General features: G+C 34.0%; 2 protein-coding genes and 1 pseudogene across 2 annotated transcripts; 1 reads left to right on the forward strand and 2 right to left on the reverse strand.

The window, feature by feature from the left end:
- The first annotated feature begins 4,049 nt into the window (after positions 1 to 4,049).
- Positions 4,050 to 5,682, forward strand: LOC125777185 (putative nuclease HARBI1). The gene is made up of 5 exons (XM_049451459.1): positions 4,050 to 4,075; positions 4,136 to 4,309; positions 4,353 to 4,538; positions 4,596 to 4,700; positions 5,619 to 5,682. The coding sequence occupies exons 1-5, from the start codon at positions 4,050 to 4,052 to the stop codon at positions 5,680 to 5,682; spliced, it is 555 nt and encodes a 184-aa protein (XP_049307416.1).
- A 738-nt stretch (positions 5,683 to 6,420) lies between these two features.
- On the reverse strand, positions 6,421 to 7,535 carry LOC125777609 (uncharacterized). The gene is made up of 2 exons (XM_049452695.1): positions 6,769 to 7,535; positions 6,421 to 6,699 (listed from the first exon to the last, which is right to left on the reverse strand). The coding sequence occupies exons 1-2, from the start codon at positions 6,979 to 6,981 to the stop codon at positions 6,421 to 6,423; spliced, it is 492 nt and encodes a 163-aa protein (XP_049308652.1). The 5' UTR covers positions 6,982 to 7,535.
- A 3,763-nt stretch (positions 7,536 to 11,298) lies between these two features.
- LOC125777915 (small nucleolar RNA U3) lies at positions 11,299 to 11,428 on the reverse strand (annotated as a pseudogene).

The following is an 11,428-nucleotide window of genomic DNA, read 5'->3' on the forward strand; positions in this document are numbered from 1 at the left end:
TGCTCTTCATCATTTTACGATTTTATTATCAGTTATACAGGGACATATATCGTGAGAAATAAATTATTGTCTTCCAAATTATTAGTTTCAAATTTCTGCTTATATTCGCTCTGACCAGAATTGCCATCAAAGACTTATCTATATTCCTATTGGGAATAGGTAATTAGAGGACCCATTCCGTTAATTCCATTTGTGACGCAATCTGGTTCAATATTTTTTTATCTCAACTTCAACATCAGATTCTGAAACCTTTATTTGCTCAGGATAACTGGTTTTCCTTTAAAATGTTATCATAGCAGGGTAAAAAGTTGATAAGAAGTTTTTTTTAACAAAGCCTCTAATAAGTAGATACTGAAGCTTTATTAAATTTGATTCGGTGATAAGTGATATTTCTTCACATATTTTCTAAACACCAAAATTCAAAAATATAATATTATATATAGGCGTAAAAGTTTACACCGATATGATGTGCCTAAATAAAAGTACGTATAAAACAACCATTTGATAAAAGTGAGAAAATGATAAAATGAAAACCAAAGCTCAAATATGTATGATGAAAAAACATAAAAAACAATAAAATATGCGCGAATATACATACACGTAAATACAAAAAATTATAAAAAAAAAAACACTCAAAAAATCGCATGCTTGGTAGAAAACAATTGTTTTAAAATAATAAAACAACATATTATTATATAAAAACCACTTTGTTATATAACATTTACGTTTATTATCAATACACCCACACGGTTTTTACACGGTTTCTTTTTACACGGATTTGAAGTTACACGGTTGAGAAATTTTTTTTTTGTAAAAAATGTTTAATCTACTACGGTTTCTAATTTACTGTTAATGTTAATATTTTTTCCTTATTTCTAATCTAATTTTTCCGTTCTTAGTTCTGGATTAACAGATTTCTTTTGTTTTTTGCTTAATCTACCAATTTTTCACCTGTAATTCCGAAATTTTATAGTTTTCAACATTTTTTACACGGTTTTTCGAAGTAAATATAGCTCTTTATTTAATCTTACACGGTTCTCAGATGACATGGAACATATCCCCCCTTTTTCTATATAAAACGCCTCTAATTTTTAAGCTACTTTCACTGCACAGTCCGCGTGTTTCTATTGTCACACTTCTCTCGCTTTTCGTAGCCCCTACGAATAGGACAGAGCAAAAATTTATTTACCATTAGTTTTATTGGTATTTTAAGAAATAGCTTTGATACAAACAGTGGTAAATTTCAAACTTTTTTATTTTTGGCCCATGAAATCGACCAGTGTGCAACCATGTGGAAATGGATGACAGCGGATGACAACACCGCTTACTCCTCATATAACAGTACTGTTTAAATCATATACAAGTATGACCAATCAATAACCAAATGTGTCAGAGAAATTAAAGTTTGCGCCCAGGGTGATACAAGAGGGCTTTAAAAGAGCTGGGGTCAAAATTTGATGATGGGCGTGGCACCGCCCACATTTTGGTGAAATAACATCTCCGGACTCTCTAGACCAATTTCAACCAAATTCCATATGATTTTCTCACTTTGTACAGATAGTACAGCTACAGTGTCTTTGGCTGACATTTTTCCAAAAATATCGGTCTATCTGGTCAATACTTTCCATGGCTCCCATATTTGACTACCATCGGCCATGCTTGCAGCAAATGAGCGATATGTACATAGGTCAGCCGAAAAGTCAAAAATCATTATATAATATTAGGGTAAGGAAAAGGTGGGAATTGATTTAATTCCCTTTTGACTTTAAATGTTGGAGAGTATAATTTTAGGTCAATTTATGAACATAACTCACACATTAACAGATAACTAGAACTGGAATAATGAAAATCCTATTACGTGGTACATATATGGAAGCTTGGATAATCATTAACCTTTTTCATTATTGTCAATCAACGAAAGTGGGTTCGCTATATCGGTTAAGATCGCTACGGCACCCTAAATGCATATTTCCATAAAGTTTTCTTTCTACATATACATACATATATCTTTATCGGTGCTTGAAATAATATGATGGAATTTGTATATATGTTAGTAGGAATAATATTAGTCATGTTCCTCTCATTTTAAAACTTTGACATAAGAATATCAAGCAAATGTGTTGCACATTTGTAAGTTGGATCAAATTGATTGAGTAGCTGATGAGACATGCCATTATCAAAATTCTATACCAAGACACCCGGAAACATACCGTAGCTGCTGACTTTTTCGTTAAAGAGCTAACGGTTAATGCACTTTCATGCGTTTGAAAATTTGCCTTTGCATAGGGGTGGGTGTGGTAATTATCCAATTTCACTCAATATCATACATCTATAATAGTTTTTGTAATTTCGTATCTTGGGAGATTTGCCCTTTAAAACTTTTAGGGAACATAAAAAAATTTAACCAGAGATGCCTCTTTCTAAGTGGTTTCGCTTCATTTTATTGCAGTATCGCCCAGGATTGGGACGTAGTCCATTAATTTACGTCTGACAACGTAACCCAAGTTAGAAAGTTAAATGGTCCGATCGTAGCATTTTTAAGTTGATCCATGTTGGTCTTAATGTTGCCTTTGTCTTAATATTGATTCATTATTGAACTATATAAAAGCAAAGTTTTTAATTTTCCCGTCTCGCGCATGTCTTTGGATCTGGATGGTGTCCCCGTTTTATATGCAGATGGCATTTTTGATATCTACACATCAAATCATCAAATCTGATCTGTAGCTTCAGATGATCTTATTGAAGCTTTGTATCTCAGACAAAAGAAGTGGTATTTGAACTTTCTCAGATTCTAAAAACATCTTTGTTTTGGCATCTTTAGCAGACATAACCCGCTTATCATGAAAAAAGTACGATTCCGTCCGGTTAGCAATATCGTTAAAAATACGATACACGTTCTTCGTTACAATCTACCCTGAAGAAACGTTCCATTTATTAATCTCATTCGTCATTCTTCGCTGAAGTCCAACCATCCGTCGAAAAGGAGGCATAAGAAATATCGTATCGAATTTTTCCTCATACGCCATTTAGTACCAAGTCTTTTCCGTTCTAACAATGTTGTTGTGAGCCCCCAGTCATTTATATGTGATCTTTTTTTTGGGGAAATTTGGATACAAAACACTTTTTTTCAAAAATATTTTTATTTGTATTAAAAAAAATTCCACAGTTATGTTTGTATGTAAGTCTTTAAGTGGCGGGTACTTTTGAAAATTTAAAAAATTAAAATAATAATAATCATAAAATTAAAATAACAGTAATAAATTATTAAATAAGTATATTAAATAATAATAATAATAATATTCTTTAAAAATTAGCGTATACAAATATTGTAAGTAAAATTACGAGAAAAAATAAAAAAAATAAAATAAAAATACGAATTATGAAAAATTAAAAAAAAAAATAATAATAATCAAAAAATTAAAATGACAGTAATAATTCAGTCGTTTTGCATATATTTTTGACACTGCACGTGCTCAATTCTGCTAAATAGCAGCGACAACGTCGAATTCCTTACTTTGATTCTATCGGCTCTGTTAGCCGCCAAATCGAACATCATACAGAATTCAATTTGCACCTTCTCCATACTTTACATTCTCTGGCCGGCGCGCTTTTCAGAATGCAACGCAAACAACGGCCACGGCGCTATGGCGGTTTTGTTTACTTTTTGAATTTTTTAATTCGTAATATCTTTTGAATGGAAAGCCCAATTTAAAAACTATTTTAAAGGTAGTTAAATGGTCTTGGCCATAAAATAATTTATTTGGGTAAGGATTAATATAAACACATAAATAGCATGGTTTGAATTTGGTTAGCATTTTTATTAATGCTTAAAATGAAAAAGTTGTTGTAGTGACATAACTACTGGCTAAATGAGCCTTATGCCGGTATTCTGCGAGCAGTCTCAAGTCTCTAATAGAGACGATTCTGGCGAGTTTGTCTCATCTCTAATTGAGCAATATCAGTCTCTTACTTGTTATATGCTTTGCACCAAGTCATAGAAAAACAAGAACAAAGCAATGGCTGATGAGGTTGGACTATTTTACCTTATGATGAAAAAACGAGAGGAGGAAGAGAGGTAATGTATTAATATTTATAATTTTGCAATAATGGATAATAAGGTAAGATATGCACCTAGCTACATTCGCAGGCGCAATCTGACTGTTTTGCGAAACAAAAAAGATCCGTTTTCATACGAAGAGAACACATTCAGGAAGTTCTTTCGATTTCCCAAATTTTTGTGCTGGGATCTCATTAATCAACTCAAGCCGTATGACCAACAGCAAACATCGATTCCATTTGAACTTCGGGTGAGTTACATTTTAGCCTTAAAGAAACATGTTTTCATGCAATCAAATTTTTTTTTTATATTTTTTAAGCAATGGCTCATATCAGTGTTGCGTGGGAAATGCATATTTCGCGGTGATGAGCCAACCAACCATTTCCCGTTGTATCGAATATATTTGTAAATTGGTGGTGGAGCGTAAACAAGAAGTGAGTTTTCCTAATTCTGTTGAAGAATATAATAGAATTAAGACTGGGTAAGTTGTTTTCCAATTTAAAAGAAAATAAATCGCTATTCAACAATTTTATTCCAGATTTTACTCGAAATTTGGAATAAAAGGTGTAATTGGAGCAATTGATTGCATTCATGTTGGCATAATTGCACCTGCCTTGTCAAACACAGTTGTACCGCATGATTATAACGGGTGATTTTTTTGAGGTTAGGATTTTCATGCATTAGTATTTGACAGATCACGTGGGATTTCAGACATGGTGTCAAAGGGAAAGATGCTCAGTATGCTTTGACATTTCATCATGAATAGACTTACTAACGAGCAACGCTTGCAAATCATTGAATTTTATTACCAAAATCAGTGTTCGGTTCGAAATGTGAAAATCCGCTTTTTTATCGACAAATTTTGTTCAGCGATGAGGCTCATTTCTGGTTGAATGGCTACGTAAATAAGCAAAATTGCCGCATTTGGGGTGAAGAGCAACCAGAAGCCGTTCAAGAACTGCCCATGCATCCCGAAAAATGCACTGTTTGGTGTGGTTTGTACGCTGGTGGAATCATTGGACCGTATTTTTTCAAAGATGCTGTTGGACGCAACGTTACGGTGAATGGCGATCGCTATCGTTCGATGCTAACAAACTTTTTGTTGCCAAAAATGGAAGAACTGAACTTGGTTGACATGTGGTTTCAACAAGATGGCGCTACATGCCACACAGCTCGCGATTCTATGGCCATTTTGAGGGAAAACTTCGGACAACAATTCATCTCAAGAAATGGACCCGTAAGTTGGCCACCAAGATCATGCGATTTAACGCCTTTAGACTATTTTTTGTGGGGCTACGTCAAGTCTAAAGTCTACAGAAATAAGCCAGCAACTATTCCAGCTTTGGAAGACAACATTTCCGAAGAAATTCGGGCTATTCCGGCCGAAATGCTCGAAAAAGTTGCCCAAAATTGGACTTTCCGAATGGACCACCTAAGACGCAGCCGCGGTCAACATTTAAATGAAATTATCTTCAAAAAGTAAATGTCATGAACCAATCTAACGTAATTTTATGCGTTTTTTTTTTTTAAAAAGTTATCAAGCTCTTAAAAAATCACCCTTTATGAACAGAAAAGGTTATTATAGCATTAATGTTGAAGCGGTATGTATTATATTCAATAACTAATTAATAAATAATTTTCCCAATAGGTTTGTGACGATGAACTAATTTTCCGGCTCATATCATGACTCCGGTATATGGACTACTTCGCCAGCAAGGATAAAGCTAATAAGAGAACACTCTGATGGAGGTTTTACATGGCTTTTGGGTGATTCGGGATATACATTGGAGCCATGGCTTCTTACACCGGTGGCAAACCCTGAAACACCAAATGAATAAAATTTCAATACTAGGCACATAAGAGCAAGAAACAAAATTGAAAGAGCATTTGGAGTTTTAAAATCACACTTTCGTTGCATTTCAAGAGAACGTACATTGCGGTACAAACATTTCAAAGCTGCATTATTTGTTTATACTTGTACAATATTTCACAATATTTTACAAAAACGTGGCATTTTTCTAAATGAAAGCGAAATATTGCCAGATCGATATCCTCCCGAAAATGTGGGATCAATCTCTGAAATCCATTCGGGGGAGTATTACACTCGAGGCAGAGCAGCATGTCAAAGGTGCATTAACACATTAGTTAATTAAAATTCTACCAAAACATAATTCAATTCAAAATTCATTTATTTCATTTTTAAATTAAATAAACCTAACTATAAAATATATATATATATATATATATATATATATATATATATATATATAAGGAACATACATAAAAAGGAACATTTTTCTTTTTCACTTTTTGTACAAAAAAGCATAACAATAAATAATTCATATACATATGTACACATTTTTTCACTTTTTCTCTTCTGTTTTTTTCACAATGGTCTGAGCAAGCGACACCATCGCTGCCGCTAAATTATTAATTGACTCCGTGTGTTTGTTGATTGAATCTAACGTTTTAATACGGAAATCTCTTTCCTCCTCGGCTTTCCCTTTCATTAGATCCATATAATTGCGGAACATTTCGTCCGTCGTCACTTTTTTGCTGCGGGACGATGACGGAATGCAGTCATTGGGCGCATCCGAAGTCGTATTCAGGGGCGATGGTGCAGCTGTGAATACTACTTCTTCCTAAATTAGAAAAAGAAAAAACAATTATAAATTCTGCACACTCGTATTGGTCTTTCTTGTTATTCTTACCTCTGTGCCAATGGCTGGTACATCAGTCAACCCATCAACCGCGATTGACCCCAACGTATCCAACGCTCTCTGCTCCGTTTCAGAGAGCTCAATTGTTGAGATGGGACCGCCACTTGTCACCAGCTTGTGCGCCTTGGCTTTCCTTGCGCGTGACCTTACTTGGTTTTTCCAATGGCTCAAATTCTGTAAAACAAAGGACATAAATACATGCATATGCCAATATATATAATTGATTCAGATAAAATGCGTATGTTAAGCATTTATTATAAACTATTTCAGCATTAGTTTTCAATAATTGTACTGTGCAATTATTAAGAAGAAGTTTTACTGCTTAAATCTTATGAAAAAAACTAATTGCATGCAATCGTTTCATACATTACGATTGTGCACTTGCACTCATCTCTAATCAGCTAAACTAAACAGCTGATTGCTGCCTTTCTTTTCACCATACTATTTGGTGAATATTTTTGAGACTGCATCTGCCAGAATACCAAAATGAGACATCCTGACTAACAGAGTCACTAAATTACTATTGTCTCAATTAGAGACATGAGACAATCGTGACAAGCAGAATACCGACATTAGTCGCCTGCCCCACACCACACCTACACCCATCTCTAACACGCACACTCACCACACTCACCTCGACACCACCACACTCCACATCAACACCGTCCACACGCGCGAGCGCAGGATCCACATACTCAAACACACACAGTGTTACGAACTCTCAAAAATATTTATCCCTAAACGGATTTTTAGAGGTTTGGTTAAGAGATTTGTAACCAATAGCCAATGATAATGTGCATTTCCTCTCAATTCCTTTGAGTGTATGAAATAGAGGGGGAACTAATTTGAGGGGAAGGAAACTTTTAAAAACGTAACTTTATAGAGCGTCTACTGTAAATATAAATACATAGTGATGTAGAAATCATATGTTGTAATATGTTTCAAAAGTCTTTTTGTTGTAAATTATTTAATATATGAAATATTTCTTCTTCATCTGAAGATTCACATTTTTTGAAATCGTACATATTGACATTAAACAATTTTAACATTTTATTGGATGGATTAAATGTTGTACACGATCCACCATTTCGATTTAATGTAAATCGGACCATCAAGATGCTTTGCAACATTTTAATGGATAGTCTATTCCGCAACTAATTTTTTATGACGTTATAGACGGAGAATGCACTTTCTACACTAACGTTTGAAATTGGAACAGTGGCAAATGTTAATCCGAATTTTGAAATATTTTCAAAACGTTTACAGCCAGCTGCGTCACAGTCATTATACACTTCAAAATAAAAACCAGCTGAAGAAGAGGTATTTGCCCATATTTTATTGCTTAATTGGTGCCACTCAGACTCGATGTCATTTTTTTATCATATATATGAGTTCGCTGAATGTAACTTAATATTGGTTTTATATCGGGTTTGACTTGAGATGTAGCAACTCTTGGGTGCAAATCAGCAACAGTTTTCAACAATGATAAATTATCCGGAAGCCTTTTCTGAATCTGTTTGGCTAGAAAACATAAAAAGGTCTTGCATCGTTCCCTGACATCCAACAGATCCTTTTCTTCAAGTTCTTGAGATATGGTATGAAAATCAAAACCAAAATACATTGAAGTTGTATGCATCAGATGTTCCTGGAAATTATATTCTACCAGTTCAGAGTCCACCAATTTTTCCAATTGTGAAGGAACAACAAGTCGTTTAAGCAAATTTTTGTATAACAAAAACAAATCCTCAAACAATTTGTCAGGTTCAGCATGGTTACTTTGAAAAAGTAAGTTTAATTGCGTCACATGTTTTAATTCGGTTTGTAAAAAAATCAAGAACGCTTTAAAAGGAAGCCTCCGCATGATATCATAAAGCTGTTCCGCCATGTAACATTTGTCATCAGATTTTGCAATAGAAAAAAGCAGCTTTAATTCCTCCCACTGCTCCAATATTGTGTTGATAGCTTGATAACGAGCGAGCCAGCGAGTTCCGCTAAGACCTTGGATTTTTTTCGGATCAGTATTATTATTCATGGTTTCATATAATTTTCTGTAATAGTCCAAACGTTTAGGGCTGTACGAAAACCAGTTATGGGTTTCTCTTACAAGAAATTCTAATTGGCGTGGTAATGACTCAGCCGCCTTTCCGCGCATAATGCAAAGAGTGGCAAACACATTTGACAACAATTGAATCAGGCAGTTCTCTTTTAAAAATAGCAGTCACCGAGTTATGTTTACCAACCATAACGTTTGCTCCATCAACGCCGATTGCGATCATATTTTCAATTTTTATGCCATCCTCTTTCAGTTGATTGAGATTGCTTCTTGCGCACTTTTTGCATCACATTCAATTATCTGTATTATTCGATAAAAAGTTGTAACGACTTGCTTTGCCTTGTGTGAAGGAAAGCGAATCATAATGCAAAACTTTTTGTGTAGAAAGATCAGTACTTTCATCTATTATAATGGAGTACGGAAAATCTCCTATATCTTCAATCAAAGCTTCGAGCATTGATGGACCAAGTACATTTTTATTAGCATCGAACACTTAGTTCGATGAATTTTTAAGTTTTTTAGAGCATCTGATGAAGGATCTAATTAAGGGAGTACGAGGTATGTATGTTCAAAAAATATCGCGAATTTTGTGTTTCTTCAAAAATTATTTATTTATTCATGAATATCTATTTTGTCCCCTTCAAAGTAATGAGATATTATACACTTGTGCTAACGGTTTTTCCAATGTTCGAAGCACTTCAAAAAATCATTTTTTTTTTATCTTCTTCAGCTCCTCCTTCGATGCCGTCTTTATCTCGTCAAGAGAAGTGTAACGTCGTCCTTTCATGGGCCTCTTCAGTTTAGGGAATATATGAATATATGTAACCCGCGAAAATTCAAAATTCGCGATACTTTTTGAACACACCTCGTATACTAATTAAATGATCTACAGTCAACAAAGAACAGTGCTCGGCGATAAAGGCAGCGATTTTCAACTCGGCAATATAATCACAACATGCTTTGATTTTGGTGACAAGATAGGGAAACATTCAATCATGGTAACACCAACACCACTCAATTAATATCTGAAAAGACCAAAGCAGCCAAAGCATAAAATGATGTGAAAAAAAAACAATCAATTTTTATAAAATTAAATACTGGCTCTATTCAGATTAATGACTATGATGCTCATCATATACGATGTGAATCTTATTAAATCAACTTTTTTAAAATGGCGGGCTCAGAAACTCATCACACATCTATCGATGCAACTGTGTCCGAGATGCCAAGTTTAAACAGCGATGCACATCAAAACTCAGCGTTTGCCAACGTTGAGAAACGTTGGGTTAGTCTGAACAGAACCATTGTTCAAGTATGCATTATGTCTAAACCCGAAATAAATTTCGAAAAAGTCATAACATGTCAAATATCACCAACACCGCTGACCAGCTCACCCACTCCAACAACTACCTGTATATCTAAATAAAAAAAAGGTGCGTGGAGTCCCTACGCGCGGAAGAAGTTATACTTCTTAGCGGTGTTCAGAAATGCATATCATTTTGTATGAAAGAAAACTAGAAAACTTAAATTCACATTTTATAAATTTATTATGCACATAAAATAAAGAATAAAGCAAAGTCTAAATGAAGGAATTTTGACTCGGAAAGTAGTTCCGTCTATTCGTTGCGGAAGAGAATATGCAGCGTAATCATCTCTATTTTGTTCTTCGCCAATTTGGCTGCCATATTGACTTATGAAGATCAATTTTTTGTTGGTGACATATTCATATGTGTACGCATATGTATGTTTGTATGCTTGTGATTTATTTGTTCGGCAATGTATGCAAATATGTGTACATATAAGTATATATGAATGTATGAACATGCAAGTCAATGCGCGCACATACACTCATATGAGCATGTGCAGATATACAAGATAGGATAGAAGATGTATGCCTTTTAACATCGTATACTATACAAATAAATATTTTTCTTACTAATAGAAATTAAAATAAAGAAAAATATTTATTTTTATAGTATACGATGTTAAAAGCAAAAAATTAAAAATTTATTCTGTCGGGATTCGAACCTGGGACCTTTGTTAGCATCTTGACCTTCCAAGCGCTTACCACCAACACCACCATTGACAATTAGGTTGCGCTGACTTAAGTATGATGTGGTTATGAATGCAAGAAACATACGATGGTTCTAATAATTTTGTTTAAGTATAGAAATATACATACTTTGTAGAACATTTGCTTTCGCAATAAATTTATCACAGCAAACATATGCATAATATGTATATACATATACATAACATTGCTATGATGCCCTGAGAAGTATAGTCTTAATAAATTTATTTTTAATTTTTTGCTTACTAATAGAAATTAAATTTATAACAGCAATATTATGTATATGTTTATGTATATTGCTGTGATAAATTTATTTTCTATTAGTAAGAAAAAAATATTTATTAGTATAGATTTCCAAAAGCACAGATATGATTCTGTGAATTTATTCATTAAAATCGCCACTCAGAAGTCGTTTTATCCCTTGTAAGCGAGCGATTTTCTTAAATCTCACGCTCCCAGATAAAACCATATACCTCGTCCTCGTGGGTCAGTTTCAAAAACCACAGAAATGATTCTGTGTGATTCTG

This window comes from Bactrocera dorsalis, chromosome 3, assembly GCF_023373825.1.
Source record: "Bactrocera dorsalis isolate Fly_Bdor chromosome 3, ASM2337382v1, whole genome shotgun sequence".
In the NCBI taxonomy this organism is placed as follows: Eukaryota; Metazoa; Arthropoda; class Insecta; order Diptera; family Tephritidae; genus Bactrocera; species Bactrocera dorsalis.